This window comes from Populus alba, chromosome 11, assembly GCF_005239225.2.
Source record: "Populus alba chromosome 11, ASM523922v2, whole genome shotgun sequence".
NCBI lineage: Eukaryota > Viridiplantae > Streptophyta > Magnoliopsida > Malpighiales > Salicaceae > Populus > Populus alba.
In genome coordinates, this window is record NC_133294.1 from 20,436,853 (window position 1) to 20,461,035 (window position 24,183).

The following is a 24,183-nucleotide window of genomic DNA, read 5'->3' on the forward strand; positions in this document are numbered from 1 at the left end:
ATTTCATGGGTTGCAATATTTTTTTATAATTTTGTCTTTTAATATTTAAACTAGGAATTAATTTTCTCAATTAAACTTAAATATGAGATTTCATGCATTTTAATTTTAAAATACTAATTCAATTCCAGGATATTCACTTGGGTTTTTTTTTTTCATGCTATTAAATTAGGGTTGCTTTACATATACACGCATGTGTGCGCACTATTAAATTAACTGAACTTGTCTTTTGCTTTATTTCATGTTATTTTGAAATATTATCCTAGTATCACCTTGATATTTTTTCTTCTTGTCTTTAGAAAAAAATTTCCTAGTTCGCGCCGTTGTGTTATATAGGTTTAATAAAATTATTTTTTATTTTATTTTTAAAATATTTTTATTCATATTCTGTCTTCAATATACAATTTATCATAATTGAAATTTATAATTAGTTTCAACATGAGTTCCATAAATTTTCAGGCCAATTTAATAGGTCAACATCTCATTAATTTTTTTAAAAAATATTTTTGTTCAATATGTCACTGATTAAGTATTTTAAAAATATTTTGACTAACATGAATATTTTTGCTTCCTAATTTTTTTATAATTTTTATAATATTAAAAAAAAAATCTAACTTATTATTTATCACGGGTCAAAAAACTAGTGCACACTACTAAAGCATTAGAGGGGAATGTCTTTCTCAAATTTGAATGATCCTATGATCAAAATACAGAACGAGAAAGCCATCCGAGGGGAAGATATTGGGTTCTCTTAGCATGGCTTTTTAGCAATAGGTTGGGCCTAATTCAAAAACATTTCCAAGACCCCAGCCTGCAAGACATCCGAATTCGATGGGCTAAACCTGGGTCCATCCTTTTCTAGGTCACAACATTTTCTTCACCTAAAATGTTTTTGACCCACTAGTCTCATATTCTGTGGCTGTTAAGAAACGTGTTTAAAATTGTTTTTTATTTTAAAATATATTATAATAATATTATTTTATTTTTAAATTTTATTTTTTGTCTTCACACATTAAAATAATTAAAAATATATAAAAAATAACTGTTTCAAAATTAATAATTTGTTTTTCAAAAATAAAAAATGATGGTTGAATACAAACAGTACTATCGGAGACGAAACATAACAGAAATATAACAAAAGAAAGACAGCTTACGGGCACAGCCGCCGAGGCAGAGGAGGGTTTTGCTCTTTGGGGCACAACATTCATACACCACACTTTCACTTCCTCTCCTCCTCCATCAAGCTGCCGCTGCTTCTTTCAATCATTGTTTTCGCACTCTCCCCCTGTGAAACCTGCAGACGAACAATCTTTCAATGGCGCTTCGTTTCGAGGTTTGACCCTAATTTTCATGTGCCGCCTTTTCCTTTAATTTATTCTTATTCATCACACGCCATCACAATGTGAATGAACTAGTGTTCTCCCAAGCTTGAAGGAACGAGTCTCCCCAGTACTTATCTGTTGTTTTTAATATATAGAAGGGTACATCATGCTTTTTTACTTGACTTAAAAATTGATCAAGAATGAAAACCAGTTTTAAAGAGAGAATGTTTAACCTGGAAAGATTTTTGTTTTTTTCTCTGCATATTTCACGTGCCTTTTTTCCTTTCCTTTTTTGGATATCAAGTTAGAATAAAATGTTTATTATTTTACTCTCAGGGTGGGATTTAAATGCTAGATTTGATGTTTATTTTGTATCACTGTCTCTCTCTACCCCTCTTTTAGGTTCTTGGGAGGTTTAATCGTGCTCGCGCTGCTCGTCTGACGCTTCCTCACTTTGTATGCCAGACTCCTCTGTTTATGCCTGTGGGCACACAAGGTTAGACTTCCTTTATCTATCCTTAATGTTCTGATCGTGTTTTAAATTTCATGGCATTTAGAACACAGTGGTGATCTACCTGGTTGCAGGGACAATTAAAGGTTTGACCACTAACCAGCTTGAAGATATTGGCTGTCAAATAATTCTGGGAAATACATACCATTTGGCGCTTCGTCCTACGTCCGAGCTTATTGATGAATTAGGGGGTCTTCATAAATTTATGAACTGGCCTAGAGCTATGCTTACAGACTCCGGTGGCTTCCAAATGGTTTGTTTATTGATTATAAGATCATGTTGAGTGGACACTATGATTTTTTTGTTGTGGTATCTGCCATACCGTAGACCATACATGAGCTTAGGATTCTTGCATCTGAAAATATTTACCACAGAGTTTGAATCAAAGTGTATCTGTTTCATGTTATTGAGTTGTAGCTTTTTGGTGCTCGCTTCTTTCCCAGTTGGTTTGGTGCAACAGTTTTATGGGTTAACTAACATGTATGAATTTTCAGGTATCCTTATTGCATTTAGCAGATATCACAGAAAAGGGTGTTACGTTTCAGGTTTGAACTTGTTCTTTGATAAAAAAGTGAAATTTGGTTAATCTGGTTTGTTCTTAACTATGAAGATTTGCTTGATGAAATACTGGTAATGATATTCACTCACCACTGCTTGTGTTTAAGGATCGAACTCAATGACTTTCCCTCTCTGCAGATAATACGCTTGATTGATTAAATTTATAGTTTAAACCTACAAATGTGACCGTGCCATTTTATATAAGAATTGTTAGATTACGTGGTCAAATGTTTGGTATGATAATTTCTAAAATACGAAACACACTCTTGGGACACATCGAGAGTTGATCTTCTGCATCCAATACTCCTCCCTGTTCTCATGTCTGTCCCGTCTTGTTTTACCCACTCATGTTCAATTTATAAATGTGCATGCATAATCAATTTGATAAACAGTTATGTTTTCTTTTTTAATCTTCCATTTTTTCTTATTGTTGCTCTTATTCTACACAATAACTGGAGTACACTGCTGTTTTGGTGTTGTTTAACCAAGGCTTCATTTTCTTAGTTCAGTCACCAGTTGATGGAAAGCCTATGCTTCTAACACCTGAGGAATCAATTCAAATACAAGTAAGAACTCTTCTTTTTATATTTTTCCTCATGTTCCCTTTTGTTTAATATCATTCAATCCATTTCTAAGTTTTTCAATACTCCATCTTATGCTTCTTTTACTCTTTTTTTTTTTTTTTGGTAGAATAGAATTGGAGCAGATATTATTATGGCTCTTGACGATGTAGTAAAAACCACCATTACTGGTCCACGGATTGAGGAGGCCATGTATCGCACTCTTCGATGGATAGACAGATGTATAGCAGGTAATTTCATTTAATGCTAAATGCCACTAAAGAAATTTGGATGCAAACTAAAATGAACCATATGTCTAATTTGGCATCTCATTAACTCAAGCTTAAACCAAACATTCTCTGCAATACAAGTATGACCAACCTATGGTTATTTTGTTGGAAGAGAGTCAGCCTTATTTTAACTTCCAGGTTAGTTTAACCAGTCAAAGATGTTCTTTTTGAAGGGTTAGTTTAACAATCTTGAATTTATTAGATTATAGTACCAGGTCCTTTGATTGGTAAAAGTGAAAATGAGACTTGAACAGCCCTATCCTCCCCCCTTACAATTTTATTAAAGCCCTTAGGCCAACAGATCAGCTTCCTGTTTTCCTGTATGCTTGGTCTTCCAATTGTAACTTCCAGATGATCTCCATCGACCACCCCTTCTCTTTTCTATCTCACTATTAATGGTTTTGATTGATTTTCTGTTCTGCATTGGTTTCTCCAAACAGCTCACAAGAAGCCAAATGAGCAAAATTTATTTGGTATTGTTCAAGGTGGTTTAGATCCTGTACTAAGGTGAATTTACTTAAACTGCACTCTTCTTGTATTACCTTATTGCTTGATGCATATTTAATTTTTTTGTTGTTGCTGGTATCACTTACTAATTGTCTGTCTAACCAAATAATCAGGGATATATGTGTTAGAGGCTTGGTGGAGCGGAATTTACCTGGGTATGTTCTTTTATTCTTTTGTAGGAATTTATTCTGCGATTAAAGATTATGCAGACAGAATTTACTGATTTAATATCTCCATCCATTCTGGGTCTTCCTTTCTATTGCCACAGCCCACAAGCTTGATCATTGTTTTATAGCACATGGCAACAAAGTTCAAGTGATTGCAGAAAAGATAAAGCTAGGCAATTAGATGAAATGTTGTTTTCTAACGTACTGCCACATAGCTTTAAATGTCAAGTTTTATCCGTTATTACTTACTACATTAAGTAGCACCATTTTACAGACTCAGCTCTTAGGTTCTTAAATGTGGTTGCTTGCCATTGTCAAATTCATCTAATTCTCTAATCATAGAATAAAAAGATATGCTCTTCTAAGCCTAAATTTCTGTGAGATAGAGCAAGATATTGTTTGTTCAGTTTCAGGCCTCCTGTTACTTCATGCTTATCATTATGTTGTCACTTGTAGATGAACTTTCCTTTTCTCGTTTTTATTTAACTTCAATTTATGTTCTGATATTATTGTATAGTGATCAAACAACCTTTTTGACTGAGTTTACTTCTGTGACAGCTATGCTATTGGTGGTCTTGCAGGCGGTGAGGATAAAGATTCATTTTGGCGAGTTGTTGCTCAGTGCACTGCTTTGTTGCCTGAAGATAAACCACGATATGTGATGGTAAAACCAACTTTTTTCATTTTATCTTACATTATTTAAACTTGGTTGGTCAATGAATTGTTAGCTGCTTTGCTTTTCTAGTTTGTCTATCATTAATACTTACCTGCATTATATTTCAGGGTGTTGGTTATCCACTGGACATTGTAGTTTGCAGTGCTTTAGGTGCTGACTTGTATGACTGTGTTTATCCCACTCGCACTGCTCGTTTTGGCACAGCTCTCATACCAGAGGTGATGTTTTCTTGTTTTATCTTCTTAAAATATGTGAAGTGAACTTCAAAAAAACTTTGGAGACTAAATCTTCATATTGTTCAAGTTGTTGCTGCTTTCATGTACTTTAAACCATATATTTTTATAGACTTGTTTTGTTATGGTTTCTTGCTTCAACCAAATAGTTTTTTCTATTTTCTTTTGGAACTAGATTTTCCTGTCTTTCAGTTATATACAGGTGATTCTGGATTATTGGGTTTAAGCAGCATTTGAGTAGTGTTAATCTTTGCCCTTTCTTCATCTATCCATGCATGCTTGTAGCTGCACCACATGAAATTTGTTTGAGCGTTTTGATCATCTAGATTCTTCCAAATTCTCTTGTTTTGGTTAGACCATTGTGGTGGATTTTGTTCAGCCTAGTTTTTTGAAACAAATGTAAATTGCATCCGTGTACTCTTCATGCTTTGGAGTAATATGTATCTTGCAGCTTTTTATGCAAAATTTGTTTGACTAGGGAAATGACTTTGTGTTACCACATTATGAACTTTAAATGAGCATTTACTATGGACTTACTTTAATGAAGCTTTTGCAGTAAATGTTGGATCTTATAAATTTAAAATTAATCCCATTTTATTGAAGCTTCTGACTTCAAAGTACTTCATGCAGGGAGTGCTAAAACTTAAACACAAAGCAATGGCCGAGGATACTCGTCCCATTGATCCAACATGTTCTTGCATGGTATTCGAGTCATGGAACACTCATTGTCTTGAGCTGCTAGTTTAATAAATTGCTGTTACAGTATAATCTTCATTGATCTCTGTCTTCCCCTGCAGGTTTGTAAGAATTATACAAGGGCATACATCCATTGTCTTGTTACAAAAGATGCTATGGGATCGCAGCTTCTATCATATCACAATTTGCATTACATGTTGCAGGTGCAAACAAAAATAATAGCTTCTTTCTTTGAGTTTTGCTCTATCTTGTAATTGATAGCAAGATTTCTTTAAAATTGCAGCTTAGCAGAGATCTACACTCTTCAATCATTGAAGAAAGATTTCCAGAGTATGTGTGCCCTGTGCCAACAGAGTGCTTTAAAAATTATCATTTCATTATTTAATTTGCGGAAGCACTTCATGCTATGGATTTGACCTTCTATTCTATATGTTTGATACAAACTGATTTTTTATGCTCTGCCTTCTCTCTTTGCAGTTTTGTCCGTGGATTCCTGCAGAAAATGGTAAATGCTGTGTGAATGTTCTAGAAAAGAGTGAGAGGGATTAGTTGATAACTTTTAGCTGCACATTAATGATCAAAGGTTCTCTCTATGGTGTCAATGGTGAATTTGATTCATATAAAATCCATAAATATTGGATACGTGATTTTTGCTTTTGACAATTTCTGGTCGAGTTAAGCTGGTTTCTGTTTTTGTCACTATTTTACTTTGGTTTCTTATTTTTGGCAAAGGCAAATGCGCAAAAGCCATTATTGGGGTGCCCAATTATTTGTTTCCTTTTTCACTTGATATCATCTACTGCTTGACACGCCATGCAAGTTTCTTACATATGCAAGTGTCAAAGCTACCATTTTGGGCTCTGGTTCTGCCGGTAAAGTAGTGGAGGCAGGTCATAAGTTTGTATCTTATGTAACATGAGGAAAGTGATTGAAGACGCAGCATGAAATTTATTACCGTATGATCTTTACTCCCTCTATGGTTGTTGTCTTGTAGTTTCCTAAAGGTGATGTCCCTGAATGGGTCTGCAATGCCATGGAGGTCGCTGGAATCAAAATATCGTCCTGCTGTGCTCCATTCTTGTTCTCCCATGATTCAGAACTAGAAAAGGATGCACCAACCAAGAAATTTGATGACAATGAGACAGCATTTGATGACAAGTATACACCAATCAATAAATTTGATGAGGTAGCATTTGACAATAAGTACAGCGGCAAGAACTTTGATGATAAGTATACATCAACCAAGTATTTTGATGAGGTAGCATTTAGCAATAAGAATAACACGAAGCAAGAACTTTGATGCAGGACTTGGAAAATTTTGTTTCCTAATGAGAGATCAACATTATAAACTTTAATTTATAGGTAAAAACACATGGCAATGTGAATTTTTGTATCTCATACACCGGATCGTTTAGGAGATTTGTTCATTTTGCCATTTATGTTTTGTCAATCGGTTGATTTTTATGCACATCGCAAATTTGCAACACATTTTGTTTTCATTTTATTTCTTTTAAATATGCTTATACAGTTTGATAGGGATGGATTTGCAGATCTGTCTTTTACCATTTGTCACAGATTTAATTTCATGAAATTGAGATTGTTTTGCTGTGTGAATTTGAGGAAGCTGTAATCAGTAGATTGATCCTGAGTTATCAGCTGTTTGCGGAATTTGCTTTGGAAAAAGAATCTGATAGCTCAAACGTCAGAGACATAGCTTGCTTTTATTGTTTTCCTTGTTAAACAGATATAATTGTGATGAAGGATATAATGAAGCGTGGATGTGAATCTGAGGAGTCTGGGAGGCAGTATCAATGCAATCATGCCAGGAGAGGCTTCTACGAAAGGGGCAAGAAGAGTTAAATGGAGGGAGTAACAGCAGAGCTGTTTTGGTTAGTGAATAGTTCAGGAATCGTCGTTGGTCTTGTTTTATGGCATCGAAAAGCTTATACAATGAAAGACAGGCAATCCGAGATAAACGTTGTCGGGTCAATTATATTTTGGCATAGATAGATGCATTTTTTCCTGTATGACTAACTGCTCAATCTTGTATTGGAAGCTGGCATCAATTAGCCATCAGTCGTACCAACCTTTTGAACAGTGACTTCCAACCAATCTTCAGCACGAAAAAATTCGAGGAAATATTCCATTTTCAAACTCTCGTTGTATAAGAATAATAAATAATTATCCATAAAATAATTAATAGAATGATCGTAATTTAAAAATAATACCCAAGAAACAGTGTAATATACTAAGATCACGTACACTGAACTTAGAACCCAAAGAATGCAATAAAGCAGTGAAAGATGGAGAATCATTACCAGTAACAAGGACTTGGTACCGTTGCGTTGTAACCCTCTCCAATCTCTTCACACACGGCTGCTCGCCACTGAGGAGACTTCTTGGCTTCTGTATAATAGCGAGCTCTATAGGTTTCGCTGTGCATGGCATGGCAACCATGGCTGTGGATTTAAATGTGGTTTGTTAGGTCGAGGTCTGATCGAAACCATGGGGTGTGTCTTGTCTAGATTTTGTGGTGGTTGTAAAGGTTTACCAGAATCAATATCGTACTTAGAAAAAATCAACAAACAATTGTAAACCTTCAGTGTTAGCTACAAGAGAGCAAAATCTCCCGGTGAGAGTTTTTGAAGCTCGGAGAATTGGAGTGGACTGGTTGGATAATAGGCTAGAACTGGTAGATATTACTTGGGCTGGAGGGCTGGGAGTTATATTGTGATGCTGGGTTTGTTAAAGATTCCACTGAGAGTTGTGATTGGGTATCGGGCTGGTTTGGGGCTGGAGAAGGTGACAAAACTGGACTAGAAGTTGGGCTGCAAGTTTCTAAATTTGAAACTACTGCAGAAGAATGCGTGCTTTTTTGCCATCAAAGTTAAACAAACCTGTATCAACAATGTCAATGTACCTATGATGATGCTAAATGATAGGGACATTAGCACCTTTTAATTCATTCACGCTTAAAGGTTTCCATTCCTGCAGTGTGGCCCTATTGCTCTTCCACTGCAGCATACCCAGTGATTCCTGTTATATATGCTGCCGTGATATCACCTCTAATGGAGTATTATTGCTCGGCCCTAGGATCACAGGACATGTTTCTGTGATCAAATAATGATCATTTCAGCATTATCATAAGCCGGAACCACTTATAAATTATGAACAGCCATAGAAAGAATAAAAAGAGAGAAGAAAAACTAGTTATGAACATACGAGTGATTTATGTACCATGGGGAAATGAGCTATGTTTGGTTTGGTTTCAACTAAAGATTCTAGCAGCTACCCGATGTAAGAAGAAGAATATTAATATTACAGTATTATCAAGAAATTCCACTCTCTTCACCATCTCGTTAAAGAATTGAACCTCTAGTTTGACGTTGCTTATGACAATTGATAGATTTGATTGTAATAGCTGAAGTTCCATCAAGATCATCAAATCTAGTAATTATAATTAAAATTTCTCAAAAAGTTAGTTTGAGTCATTGATGATCTCACGTTTATGCTTTATAGAGCTAGGCTTGATTGAACATGCCTTAATAAAATATTCAAGTTATATTATTTCTATCATAGTTTTTAAATTTTGACCCAGTTCAAGATCTGAGTTTTAAATTTTGATTGAGTTACCAGATTGCTTGAATAAAAAAAATTAAAATGATGTCATTTTAGTAAAAAAAAAAAAAACAAAAGTCAACAGATTGCAACCGAGTTTTGCCGGGTCACTAGGTCACACCAGGTTTTTTCTTCTTATTTTTTCTTCAACTCGACCCGGTTATAGTTCCGGATTGGCTGGGTCTACCCACCAAATTGATCCGGGATTCAAAACTATGGTTTTCATTTTCAACATATTTTGGCATAAACTTTAACAATTGCGATAATATTTTGGCAAACTATAATAGTTATTCCTATTTGGTGGAGTTATCATATCCTAGTTTATCTTATCAAGCATTCTAGGAGGAGATCAAAGAAGAAGAAAAAAGATATCATATTTTCAAGCTAAAATGGGAGATGACTTTCATAAAATAATATTCTTAGAAACAATTTTGGATACCATGGTGGAACATCAAATATGAGTTAGAGCACACCTGTTGCTCTATAGAATCCACCACATATTGCCTCTCTGATATCGCAATATCTGGCTCCACAGATAATGGCATTCACACATCTCCACCAATATATTAACATAAATCTTGATCACTATATCAAATTTCATCTTATGTCTATCCAAAATATTCTAGTTTGTTCCATCACAAGAACCAGGATTATATCTTTTTGTTGTATCGTGATTTATTTGCACGAATATAAGTTTAACTTAGTTTTAAATTGTATTTTGGATTTTAAATTTTAAGGTACTTTTAAATATTAATGTATGTTGTTTATACATGTTCTAATGCTTTTAAAATATCCATGAATAATTAATAAAAAAATTAACAAATCAATAAAAAACTGATAAATTAATTTTTTAAAAAATACAAAATTCATATAACCAGCAACCATAAATTTGTATATGATGTTTTTTATTGGTGATTTCACTGTTAATGTTTTTTGAGCAATGGATCTTAGTTTTATTTGCAACAGATTAGATTGTTGCTAGTAGTTCTATTCTTTTGACAGTGAGAGATTTGCTGTGTTTACTTTTTAATGTGTTTATCTTTCTTTTTCTCATAATAATTACTGAAAAACACCGAAAACAAAATTACTGGCACATGGCGTGGAGATTTTTGCGTAGTGATGTGTTAATTAAGAAATGAAGTCAAGGGGACAGAGGTGGTGATGACGACTAAACCTATTTTTAGAGTCCATATTAGCTGCAAATTTATTTATATGATTACATAAATAATACCACTACTTTATCGTATAATTTGCAGCAATTACAGGGATGTGACAGCACTAGAAAAACATAAATAAAGATTAGGAGGAAAAAAAAAAAAAAACATGATTTCGAGTCAATTTCAAATCACATTCACATGTCAAGATAAACTGTATATAACAGCGTGAGAGGCGAAGCAGGTTCACTGCCTCTCGGAGTTACATCTCCTTTTCTTTAACATGATTAGACAATGATTAGCTAGAGATATGCTTTTGATTACTATGCTTCTTTCCACAGTTCTGTCTACTTGATCAAAAGCTTCTATTTTCTTCGGTTAGGCTACGGAGTTCTCCTTTCCATCTTATTCCTTTAATTGAGAGCTCGGAGATTGAGCAAAACTAGAGAGATTCGAGGAGGGGCGCCCCTTCACCGTAAGCTAATTACCTGCTCTGTCTCTTTCTTGCTTTCAGCTATGAAGCGGTTCGATTCCTCAGATCCCCTGGCTGCTTTCATCTCCATTTCTTCTTCAAAAGGTAAACAAAACTCCACGTTGAGTCAATTTACCTGTGTTTATTCACGCTTGCCCACATGTTCAAGTTTGTTTTTAATGGTTTTCGCTCTATGGGCTACCAAATGATGCCTTGGTTCTGTACAACTTTTGAGTTTTTTTTTTTTTTTCTTTGTCCTGTTAATATCACTAACATCTGCTGTTAGTGACCTCGATAATTCAGAAGAGAGGACTCAAAAGACCAATCAAGGCTACAGTAGAGATTTTCAATCAATGCTGGATAGTCTTGAAGAAGAAGACTACTCTGAAGCAGCCAGCCATGTAGGTGAGAAGAAACGAAGGTTGAACTTGCATCAAGTAAAGGCCCTGGAGAAGAATTTTGAGGTAGAAAACAAGCTTGAGCCAGAGAGAAAGCTGAAACTAGCTGGAGAATTAGGCCTGCAGCCACGACAAATTGCTATTTGGTTCCAAAACCGTCGTGCCCGTTGGAAGACCAAGCAATTGGAGAGAGATTATGGCACTCTTAAGGCCAATTATGAAGCTTTAAAGCTTGATTACAGTAATCTTGAACAGAAGAATGAAGTCTTGGCACAAGAGGTATTGCCTCTAGATTTGCTAATAAGCTGAGCTGGTTGGTTTTTATTTACTGGATAATTTAGTTACTAGTTTACGTTCTTTGTTGCTTGAAATTCAGGTAAAAGAATTGAAAGCAAAGCTGAGCGAAGAAAACGTTGATAGCAGCCACTCTGTTAAAGAAGAGCACCGCGTTTCAGAGTCAGACAACAACGCCTCAGTGCACAGTAAGAACCATGATTTCAGTGAGAACAACAATCCAAGTGCAATCACCAGAGACCACAGCAATATTTCCTCTTCGCATCATGAACTGATGAACTTGTTTCAGCTATCTGATTCAAGAGTTATTCTGGGGAATATATATCAAGTATATCAACCCCACCTTATGAAACCGGAAGAGCAGAGTTTGTTTAGCACCGAGGAATCATGCAATTTCTTTTCAGTTGATCAAGCCCCCACTCTTCATTGCTATTTTCCCGAGCACTAAAGCTGGTGTAGTTTTGAAAAGGTTCAAGTCTGCTTTTGCAAATTCTCGTTGTTTTCCAGGACTTCACTTTATGTTCTCTTAATGCGAAAAAGCACAAGTTAAACACCCGCAATCTTGGCGGGAACAGTAAAGTTCTACCGGTGGATTTGGTGTGAAAAAACATATCACAGCAACCAATGCTATTGAAGTTGCCAGGTCTTCATCTGTCAGAATCAGCCAAAGCAATTTAAATCGCTAATAAGTAAACTCTTGATTTAGCTGTTACATGCTGCATGCCCCCACACAATAATTGGGTGCAGAAGATCTGCCATCAACCGTTGTTGCGTCATTCGCTCTTGCATTTACCATCTTTTTTTATTACAAGACTGGCTAGCGGGTCAGTTGGGAAGTTTAGCAGCATCACAGAGTTAGACATCTATGAAGCTTTTTATCTAGACATGATTTCTGTCGTTGGTATTTGCTCTTAAAATTGAAGGCCCTCTTATTGCGATATGGTGTGCGGTATTTTTTAAAGATATTTTTTATTAAAATAATTATATTTTAAATAAAAACAAAATTTTAAAATGAATACAAAAATAAAAATTACTGCACTCCCAAAAATACTCAATTCCAAACAATCAAGTTATCCTATCTTTAGGATATTATAGGTTTTGACTGTTTATAAGCTGCTTTTGTGGCTGAAAACTTAAGTTTCATATTGCATAAAAGATCTTGAAAATAAAAGTAAAAGCATACAGTGAAACGCATTAAAAACGCAACATTTACTCAATTTTATTATTCACAAGCGTGATAAAAAAAATTATTCGACTTTGAAAATCACGACAAGTCATGAAAAAAAATTTCGAAGGAAACGAGTCTTCATCATTACTGATTGTGTACCTTAAAAAAAAAAAAAAAAAAAACAGAATAAGTTGGTTGTAGGTGCTATAAGACCTTTTCTCCTTACCGTTAGTCTATTACGTGTTTAAATGGTATGCATTCACTTGTTTTGGTAGTGTATCTATAATTATTTTTTAAATAATATTTTATATTAAAATATATATTAATGATGTTTTTTTATTTTTTTAAAAATGAATCTTAACATTAACATATTAAAATAATTTAATACTAAAAATATATTAATTTAAAATTAATAAAAAAATTAATTTTTAATTTTTAATTTTTAATTTTTTTAAAATATTTTTAAAACACATAGAAAAGCTGAAATTAATTAGTTCTATATTTTTTTTTTATTTACATGGGTGTCCGGGTCAACTTGCACGTACCACGACTAATCTCACGGCTTACTAAACATCCTGCAAACTCAGTGAGCATGTAAGGCACCGCGGGAATGACAGGCATGTATAATGAGATTTAAACTTAAAATACAGAGAAAAAAAAAAAAATCCCTTCATCCAGAACCAAAACATGAGGCGCTAATTAGTTCTCTACTCTTACCTGCGAAAGTAGAAAGAAGATTAATTTGTTATTGAAAATAAAGAATCTCGAGAGAGAAAAGATGGGTGGTTTAAAGCTTTCCGCGTTTTGAAAAGGCTGAAAATATGTTGAGAAAAGATTGATTTGTTGCTGAAAATATGAAAAGCTGCCATTTGAGAGAGAGAGAAAAGCTTTGGAATTGAAAATTAGCAAGTCTTCAAGGAAAGTGATTGAAGAGAGAAGCTGTAGAAGGTTGTGATGATAAAACTTGGAGGGCAGCCATAAGTACAAGCCAGGAAAACGTGATTCAAACAAACAATAATTCACCACCGTCTCTCTCTCTCTCTCTCTCTCTCTCTCTCTCTCGTCTGTATGCCTGGTTTGCTTATTTGAAAGGACATATTTGGGATTTAATTGATTTCACCGTTGATAACCATGACATTAATTATTTATTATAATTTAGAAACACAGTAACAATTATATATTGTATCTCTGAATATAATATTTAAAAACATACTATTTTATCGAAACATTTTATTGTTATATTAATTCCCCCCCTCCCCCTTTTTTTTTAATTTCTATACTAAAAATTGTATTGGGAGTTCCGAATGATCACTTATCAAACCCTCTGGTTAGTAAAAAGTAGATCCTGACCCTTAGATTAGCTAATTATTACTCTACACTCAGTGCCAAGATTGTGCCAAGGGCTCATCTAGTGGTACCATTCCCCAGGGCCCAGATGACGACTTATAGCTCTGCCACAAAATTTGTAGACTACGCCCGCATTCTTGAAAGGAGCTTCCAGTAATCATCACTCGAAAAGCCATAGCTTTATCATTAGGCTGTATTTGAAAATGCGATAGACTTCGTGTTTTTAAAAATTTTAAAAAAAAATTTTGGTTAAAATAAATATATATATATATATATTAAATTTTTTTGATATGTTGATGTTAAAATTATTTTTTAAAAAAATAAAAATATATATATATATATTATTTTAATATATATTTAAACAAAAAATATTTTAAATCACAATTACTATCATAATTTCAAATAAACCCTACATATCTGACCTCTCATTATTAAGAATAACTTATCTCTCATTGCTTTAAGCAACAACATACATGGTGTAGTTATGTGACCTGTGTTATATATTTTTATTTTTTAATTGAAAAGTAATTTAAAAAATTTAAATTGAAATAAAAAAAGTTTATACATACAAGTAATTAAAAAAAATCAAAAATTATATATGCAAATAAATAAATAAAAAGTCATTAATAATGTCTAAAAATAAAACTTGAAAATCAAGAGACATATATAGATCAAGATATTTAATATATAAATACTAGATATTTACGCAGTTTTATTTGCTAATTTATTTATTAAAATAATTTTTTTTAAGCAGACTACAATAAAAATAGAGACACGGATTAAATTGATCGAATAAAATAAAACAGAAAAAAAACCATGTAAGGCTGCACATGTTGGATATATTATATGAGAATAATTTTTCTTTTTTTTAAAAATAAAGTTCATAGAATACAAAAGATTGAAAAAAATATAAATGAATTAGAAAAACCCTTCAAATGCATAAGCAATAAAATAATTGTAACTCTTCAAACAAAATAAAAGATAGGAGTACTAATTTAAATATAAATGGAAAGGGATTTAGCGAAAAAATCATAAAAAATAAAAATTAATTTAAAAAATAGGAAAAAAAAGGAGTAAAGGCCAGGTGATTGAGCCTTTAATTTTGAAAAAAAAATATATAGATGACGTGTCATCTAATTTGCCCAGATTTCAGCCATCATAGTAGCTGAAAAATCAAGGCTTGAGTTTTTTTTTATATAAAAAATACTTATAAAAACACATTAAAAAGCTATGATAAACCTATTTATGACCTCAGGAAAACCAAAATTAACCCGAATCTAAAAATGAACCCGAGCTCGTATATGTTTTTCCAAGGACTTTAAAGGCACAAAACACATATAATATGAACTTCATTTATTAAATGGAACTACTTGACACAAATATAATCTATTTTGGTGGCCTAAATTGGTGTTAATGATACTTTTATCTCTTTATCACTGAAATCTTGCAACCTCTCTCTCTCATTTCTCAATCATAGACTAAAAATAAAAATAAATAAACTTTTATGCCCATATTTAATTAGAAAAATGTCGAGGAACTAAAATTATATAATTTATATAATTTTTAAAGTTCAAATATCAAATTGCATCTTTTCCGAAAAACATGGCATGCCTTCCATGCTTGGTGTCTTTTTCATTTTAATTTTTTTCCCTTTAATCCCATCATTTTATAATAAACCAAAATTAATTGGACTTCAATTATCAAATTAAAAAAATATAAAATTTTTTATATAGTTTATACAGAATAATGTATGAAAAGATTAACAATGTAGTTAAAAAATCCACTCGTTTTAAAGTGACATACACATACCTCTCTATGACCCAATAAAGACTAGTAATGTCACCTCTAATTTCTGATCAGCTGACTAGCATTCTCTTCTAGTGAAAGAACAACCCTAACCTATCGAAGTAGATTTTTTCCACTGACAGTGATGCTAGAACTAAAAGCATATATTATGGTAAATATGTTTTTGATAGACGTTGATGATTAAGCAAATAGAAAATTGATTAAGAACAGGTATGAGTAAACAATCAATCAATCGTTTCCATGAAATTTTTTAAAAGAGTTTAGAGAGATATTCATGAACATGACAGGGGGTTTTTTTTGAAATAGTTTTTATTTAAAGTTATATCAGAATATTTTTTATTTTTTATTTTTAAAGTTATTTTTAATATAGCATACCGAACAATTTAAAAATACCAAATAAATTAATTTAAATAAAATAATAATAAAATATTTCAAAAACAAGGATGGTAGCCAATTAATAAGTTGTTAAACAAGTGGGCCGGAGAGGACATGAGTCTCTTTCCATTTTTCTTTGAAATTTCGAGTAGGAAAGAGACCGACTAAAAAGCTGCTGCGACTCCTACTAGCTCCGACAAGTCACTTTCATGCCAGAAACCGGGACCCACAATGACACCCATGTTTGACTGTTGTGCCCTGATGGAATCGTGATGGTAGATTGCCATGACGTCAGCGCGGGAATCCCTAGAAAATACACCAACTCCTACACCCTCCATTCCTTGCACGGCTCGAGTGAGGCGCGTCATACAAGACTCACGAGCCCGTTTTCCTTTCAATATTGGTGACTTTCATTCAGCCCAAATTTTAATGTGTCGAATCCTGATACGATATATAAGTGGTCTGTTGCCTTCTGTCAGCTCAATACGTTCGATAAGAGCCGCAAACTAATAGATTTATCGAATTGAAATGATCTCAATTTATTAAAATCATAATAAATCATATTCTTTGAATTTAAAGTATTGATTTAAAAATTAAAAATTTATTATTATTATTATTATTATTATTATTTTTTTTTATTTACATGGGTGTCCGGGTCAGCTTGCGCGCACCATAACTAATCTCACGACTCATTGAACACCCTGCAAACTCAGTGAGCATATAAGACACCACGGGGATGACAGGCATGCACGGTGAGGTTTGAACCCAAGATGTAGAGGAAGGGAACAAGTCCTTTCAACCGCTGTTTTCTTAGAACGGGATGTAACCTAAAATTACAGCTAGCAAATTGAAAGGAAAACCTATAATTTGCTTAGAGGTATATTCAATATTTTTCTTCTATCATTTTGATCTAATTTATATCAATACATGTTAATTTAATTTTAAAAATATTAGGGTTTAGAATTAGAGATTTTTTTTTTGAAAAAAATCAGGGTTTGTTTTTTATAATTAAGTTAATTAAGAATTTAAGTTGATAATTATGTTATTTTATAAAATAATCATTGATTTCATGTTGTTCTTGACTGTCAATTGATGTTAGAGTTAGGGTTTATTTAGGTTAAATTAGATAATTTATAGAATTAGATATAAAATAAAATAATTAGCTATAAAATACATGGATTGAGTTTATAATTTTGTTTTGATAGTGAAATTGATGAATTTAAATGTTTATTGATTAACCTGATGAATTTAGATTTTTAGGGGATTTATGGGACGAATAATGGTGTGAATTGAATCTTGCTTTCTGTTCATGAGATTTTGCAGGCTTGAGTTCCAGCTCCTGTTACTGTCCAGAAGGTTGAGAGATTGATTTTTCGGCGGCCTATTAAAGAGGGACGGTTTCGGTTAATACTGACGGGTCATGCAATGAATAGCTGCGGCTGGTGGGCCTCATTCGTGACAACGGAGGACGATGGATTCATGGGCTTTGTGCCCGTTTGGGTATTTGTTCATCATTACGTGCAGAAGGCTTGGGCTGCTTATCATGGATGGCCTAATGTTAGATGGTAAAATGGGCTCAAAGCCCATGAATCCATCGTCCTTAGAGTACCATTTCCATTGGCAGCAGTGACTAAAAAGCTCCCAGTTCTTTCCATTGGCCAGAATCGTTGACAAACTGTTCGCGTTGTGGACGTTGGCAAAGAAGTGAGGACTGATTGACACAGCGTAATTCTCTCCGCTGGGTATAGTTCATCTGCCTTGGTTTTGACAGCATTAACCCGCTGACCAGATGGATGAGCCGAATTTGCTAAAGCGTACCTTCACAAAAAACAACATTTCATCTGCAAAACAAAGATGAGAAATTTTAGGACAAGAACGTCTCATTCTAAAAGGCAACATTTTATCTGTAGTGTGTCTGCCCTGGACAAATTCTGCATGCTCTCATTGGGACCAGCTAGAAGAGGCATAATATGCTTCATTCTATTCATCAGAATTTTTGCAACTAACTTGTACCTGACTTCGCAAAGGCCAGTAAGCCCAAAAAGTGAGAAACAACATCCAACTTTTGAACTTTAGGCCCAAAAGTTGGGAAAGTATCATCGGCAACAGAAAAATTTTACTCGCCCAGAAAATACCCTGCACAAACTGATACACGCCATCGCCCTATCGAGATTGAAGAAAGTGAGCCTGAAACCCATCCAGACCAGGAGCTTTATGAGCACCCATATCAAAAGGAGCTGACGTAATTTCTTTAAGAAGAACAGTTTTCTCTGAATCATGCAAAAGAGGAAAAAGGCGTTTGATAGGGAACGAGTCTCTATTGAAATTCTCTTCTGCAAATAGATCAGTGAAGAAGGAATCCACCAGATAACGCAAATTAGCTGGATCCCATATCCAAGAACCTTGATCATCCAGAAGTGCTTCAAATTTATTTCGCCACCTTCAGATCACCGTGGAAGCATGATTTGTTTTAGTTTACCAAAAGAAATCCAGTTGACCCGAGACTTCTGATACCAACGCAATTCCTCCTGCCTCAAGATTCTCTTTATTCCTCTTGAAGCTTCTCCTAAAATCACAATAAATATCTATTCTAATTTGTCATCAGTGCGTTTGAATCCCCCCAATACGAGCTGGAACCTTCTCTTCCTTTGAAAGATATTATCAAAAACCTGGTGATTCCAAAGACGTAAGGCTTTTTCTGCCAAGGCTGAAGCATACGAGGAAGAAAGTTACTCTTATCCCAATTAGACTTCAAAACATCTTCTAACCCTGCATGAGTTGTCCACACCAATTAATTATCATTATAACAAAAACACGAAATGGTGTGCCATATTATTGTGGGTGGTACTGTTTACCTACCTACTCACATGCTATTGTGGACTTTAATAGTAAAGCAAGTTTGGCCCTTTCATTTTGACTCTTTATCATTTTGATTCCTAGAGGGATGGGAAAGTTTTAGCCATGTTTTTTTGTGCTCTTTTTGTTTCTTTCTTTGTCATTTCTTTTTTTTTTTTTGTTTGAAGAAAAAAACAGAGCAAAAGACGAGATCAATAGAAGTTACGAGCTCATTGTCATTTTTTTTATGTGAAGAAGAAAACAAAGAAGGAGAGGAGATCAGGGGAAGCTATGGACATTGGTTTCTCCATTGACAAATATCAGGGAAGTTTTAACCCCTAAAAATAAGTGAACTTCACTTTTTAATTTGACCTCAAAGGTGTCAATTAACCATGTTCTCAAAACAAACTTCTAAGGGTTTCACAGCAATGAAAACCATGGAAAGTGGAATCTTTGATGATCCAACTTTGTTGTCAAATTACGATTCAATTATTTGTATGATATCTTGATATTTTCAAGGTTCTTCCCTCTCTAGGAAGCAAAAGATGAGGGGCAGAGCATTGCATGATACAATGTCATTGTAAGCACAAGGGTCTGTTCATTGTGATAGCTCTATGGTTGGCATTTACACCAGGAAAAAAACGAGGTCATATGCCATAATAATACATACCCCATGGTAAGATTTTGATTGCTCAAGTTAGTGATTGAAGTATTTTCTGGAGATAAGGTTCTGCGTATATTGCTGACTGGAATTACTTTTTTTTTTCACTTTCAGCTCAAACCGGCGGAGGTTAGAACAACTAAAGCATCCAAACCTGCTAAGTAGAGCGAAAGTAAACATCTGATCTGTTACAATGTTGTTTAGCTGCCAATTTGCTGATCTCAGCTCTAGCTAGGTGTAGAATTATGGTGCCATTGTCAGAAGCACTTGAAAGGGGCGTGGACTAGCTGTCGATCCGGTGTTTTTTTCTCATTCATGTTGAACCAATGATTTCTAACTTAGTCAAGTCTATTGCTTGAAATCCTGTCATGCATGGTAGCAGTAATGTATTCTTGTTTGAACCCTTAGAGATCCAGTGTCGAGATATATATTCATACTAGAATGAGCAAGCAATTACGAAACAAATAACCTTAGGACAAATGATGATAGTTAAAGGAGCAACTTTCCAGGCATCCGAATCGATCCCCAGCTTTGGCCACAAAACCAGACCCCCAAACATGCTGAACTACAAAAACAAAGGATACGGGTATTAAGTGATGGAGAAGTTCACTAAATTCATCACTTGCAGACCAGAAACCAAATTCATTTTCTTTACAGCGGTTCTAGGTGGTCATCGACAACAAGAATCATAATTATATTGTTGTTGCCGAACATGTGCCTCTTGACGTAGGGACGATGTATGGTTACAGAAAGAGACCATAGCGTTTAACCTAGACACAAGCACTTCCAATATAAAGCACGAGTGTCTGGGTTGCCATTTGCCAAGATAAGAAATTTCAATTAGTTGGGTTAAATAAGGCCCATAAGCATAAATATTCCTGCATTTCAGATGGGGCACCGTTGTAAGCATCGTTGCTCCACTGTCAAGTACTGAGCTTTCCGCGTGATCTGCTAATAAATCCCAGTCGAAAATGGGCAGACAAAAGAGTGGTTGTTTCCACCAAACTTAGGACATGGTTTTGAGTTTTCTTTCCTCGACATTGAACCTTACTCGACCAGCCCTGTCTTTTAAATCTTTTTTATGGGGTGCTATTTTCGCTTTTCTAGCAGCAAGTGTCCAAGAGGAGCGAGACGCGGGAGCCGCATGCATCTCCACAAGGAGGGGGGAAAACAAAGCTTTAAATGCCATGCTATGTATGGGAGTGCTCTCAACATGGGATATATTTCTTTTATTCGTTAAAAGCTGACTTCCATGAACTCCCTCCCTCTCAACCAGCTGTCTGATTCATCATTAACCACTGTTTGGGGATTATTAAATGTTAAAAAAGAAGGGAAAGGAGCACCAGCTGACATGCGAAATGAAAATCCTCGTTTTTGTAGACTATTTACAATGCTTCTCTCCATTCTTTTAAGAAGCGGGGTTTCGATCGACGGACTCTTGCTTAGCTAAAAAGAGCTTTTCATTTTAGATTATTTTTCCTTTTTTCTGTAACGTGAGATTAACCATGAACTGCAGCTACTCGATATGATACTTGTATCGTCCCAAAAATGAACGAGCAAGTCCAAACCTAAATATATGTTTTACCAACAATCTAGTATTTCAAACCAGTTAGTTTATGAATGATAAATTAAAAAAATAAAAAACTAATATGTGTCAGGGTTTGAATATCGTAACCCTAGATTATTGCACAATAAATTGAAATAATATAATAATCAATTTGTTCTTCTCAAACAAAATCATTTCATTGTCTATTGGGGTAAAATAGACAATAAGTAGAAGATGCCCATGTGTATTTAAACAGCACGCGCAGCATATGGAAGCTAAATACTACCTTCCATGATAACATTAATTTTTTTTTTTATATATATCTTTAGATAACAAGTATGATTTATTATTATGTTATTGATTTTTTTTTTAATTTTATTATTTATTATTTAATTTGTTAATAATTAATCTTTATGATTTTTTTATATTCGATGATCCCTACTGAATAACCTGAGCACGAGTTTTATAAGCTAATAAGGGTTGGTATAATTTTTTTTTGGAATTATTTCTTTTTTTCCTCATCTCATAATTAGACATTGGTTTTTTTTTTTTTTTAAATTGAGTTTCATGATCTTCTTTATTTTTTTTATTATCCCAATCTTATAATTTAACTAGTAGATTTGGTGGGTTAACCCGAGTATGCTCAGGTTTTTTGAGGGCTTATAATTGCTATTTTTCTTTATTCTTTTGTATGTTAATTTTTTTGTTAATTTCATCTTTCAACATTTAGTTTGTTAAGAATTGGATTTCAAGATTTTTTTAAATTTGTTGTTTTTAGTCCAATGACTCGGGTCATGGCTTAATGGGTGAACATAAGTTGGGATTTTTTTTTTGTTTTATTTTTATAATTTGATATTATTTTTTTTCTAATTTAAAAAATAAAAATAAAATTATTCAACCTTTAATAAAACATGAGCTACATAACTAGCGAATGTGTATGTGTGTATGGGTGTGGGTGTGGGTGTGGGTGTTGTATATTGAGAGAGAGAGAGAGAGAGAGAGAGATGACCAAGAAAAAGAAAAACACCATTCTTCTTTTATGTTGACACGGCAAGCGTGAGATTGTCGTGCTCTCGTAGCAAAATCTTATTGGTAGAATAAAATCCTCGTTTGTGTAGTAAGTAAGGCGCGCCGTTTCGACTCATTTTTATCTAATTCTTATTTCTATTTTAAAAAAAATGTAAAAGGTAATTAATTAATAAAAACTAAAAAGAGCAAAAGGAGGACTAGCAATGCAAACTTGTGTTAATTTCCACGCCGCCCCTACAGAAATTCTCCTTTTCCAACCCGCAACTCTTCTTACTCCATCCAACACATCACAGCCACCGACTCAGTAGACCCCACAAATCTTCCTCCCCATCACAGCCGTACAATTAAGTCCTCACAGCCAGGTTGTCAACTTCTCTCACAAACCGTCAAAAAAGCAATTTTAAAGAGGGAAATTCCAAAGAAACCTCCTGCCATGAACTATCGTGGAAACAGACACTCCATTATCTTCTATAAGTATACGAAGGCGGTCACTCCGTCGTCCCAAAACCAAAACCAAAAAAAAAAATAATGGCTAGCTTGTGGAGATCAAAGGAAGTAATGGGTCGATCCAAGCCCGACGGTAAGTGCAAGAAACACCCGAAACACAAGCAGTCCCCAGGTGTTTGCTCGGTTTGTTTAAGTGAAAAGCTCTCTCAACTTTCAACCAGCGCTTCTACTTCACGTAGTAGCTCCACCAATACAATGGATTGCTCCTCCTCTTCTTCACTGTCATCCTATTATTCTTCCTCTTCTTCATGTTCTTATTCATCACCAATGCATCGTTTTCAATACCCTTCTCAAGGGAAAGGATATTCTTTGCCCTCGTTCTTCAATGGCAAGAGTATTTCTCTCACCAAGAGTAGATCAGTGGCTCTGGTTTCAATAAGAGGGAATAAAGATTGTCATGAGATCAAGAAGAAAGGTGGGTTGTGGTCCAAGTTGCTGCGTCGTCCGAAAGATAAGAAGGTTGAGGAAGGATTGGTACACTCGAGGACCATGAGGGAAAGGATTGTCATCACTAGCTAGGGTTGATTGGTATCTTGTTTCTTGATTATTCTTTTTCCTTGTTTTTTTTTTTTTTTATTTGTTCTCTTCTGTTAGATTGGATCGATTAGCCAGCTAGGTGTTATTACTGTACAACAAAATTAAAACAAATGAATGAAAGGAGAGAATAAGTGAAGAAAGATGGGAACGCCAAGTTTCTCATGTACATTCATAATTAATTCATGTATTGATCATCTGTTGATAATAGTTTTACGTGAAGAACTATTTGTTTATAGTTGGATCTTGGGAATATACTGCTGTTGTCTTTGATATGTATTAATTCCGAGGGGAGTTCAATTTTGTTTGCGTTAATGATAAGACAAAATCCATCTTTGATAGCGAAGAAACATGCTGGCATTGGCAGTCAATTTGGGGCTAAAGTAATCCTGACCATGTCCAAGAAATTTCTTGAGGTCACAAGTTTTGAAATTTCAACGAGTCTACTTTTGATTTTGTTTGTAGACTATCCTATTAATTGTTGGAAAAGCATGTCTTTGGAACAGGTAAACGTGGGGCACGGGTTCGAGGCACCTTCCTGTGGGATTAATGAAGTTCAAGACTGCTAAAGCTGACAAATTAATTATCGACAACTGGCAAAATCCCTGAAAGCAAAAAGGAAGAGACGTAATTGCGATTCTACTAGAAAATTATATATTATTGTGTGGTTATACCCTTCCTGAGTACCTAGTATACATGTCAAATATCTTGTCAAATTTTTTAAAGTAAAAATAATCTCCATGTTACAAGGAGTTTAAATATATATATATAAATTCAATCCAACAAGTTAATTTTAAAATCTTCCAATCCAACTTTTTACATAGCTTAGGTTTTAAATTAAACTAAACGGAAGTTTGTTTCGACATGATCTAATTAGCTTGATGGATTAAAATATAACATTGATAATTGATAAAAATATAAT

The 24,183-nt window shown here is 34.2% G+C and overlaps 2 protein-coding genes across 6 annotated transcripts; both read left to right on the plus strand.

The window, feature by feature from the left end:
• The first annotated feature begins 1,097 nt into the window (after positions 1-1,097).
• On the plus strand, positions 1,098-7,052 carry LOC118031596 (uncharacterized). Of its 5 annotated transcripts, none has more exons than XR_004684559.2 (16): positions 1,098-1,330; positions 1,722-1,815; positions 1,905-2,083; positions 2,325-2,375; positions 2,898-2,954; positions 3,079-3,199; positions 3,679-3,745; positions 3,859-3,900; positions 4,471-4,576; positions 4,696-4,806; positions 5,452-5,523; positions 5,619-5,720; positions 5,801-5,847; positions 5,995-6,022; positions 6,250-6,389; positions 6,512-6,652. XR_004684559.2 is itself a non-coding variant. In XM_035036061.2 (15 exons), the coding sequence occupies exons 1-15, from the start codon at positions 1,313-1,315 to the stop codon at positions 6,322-6,324; spliced, it is 1,170 nt and encodes a 389-aa protein (XP_034891952.1). In that variant the 5' UTR covers positions 1,098-1,312; the 3' UTR covers positions 6,325-6,655. The 5 variants fall into 5 exon arrangements, 3 of the variants coding, with proteins under 3 accessions (XP_034891952.1, XP_073268830.1, XP_034891948.1); XR_004684558.2 differs by having other exon boundaries at positions 6,250-6,407; positions 6,512-6,651; XM_035036061.2 differs by having other exon boundaries at positions 6,250-6,655.
• Positions 7,053-10,529: 3,477 nt separating this feature from the next.
• On the plus strand, positions 10,530-12,350 carry LOC118031597 (homeobox-leucine zipper protein ATHB-16). The gene is made up of 3 exons (XM_035036062.2): positions 10,530-10,866; positions 11,065-11,438; positions 11,536-12,350. Exons 1-3 carry the CDS (start codon positions 10,806-10,808, stop codon positions 11,899-11,901), a joined length of 801 nt encoding a protein of 266 aa, XP_034891953.1. The 5' UTR covers positions 10,530-10,805; the 3' UTR covers positions 11,902-12,350.
• The last annotated feature ends 11,833 nt before the right edge of the window (positions 12,351-24,183 follow it).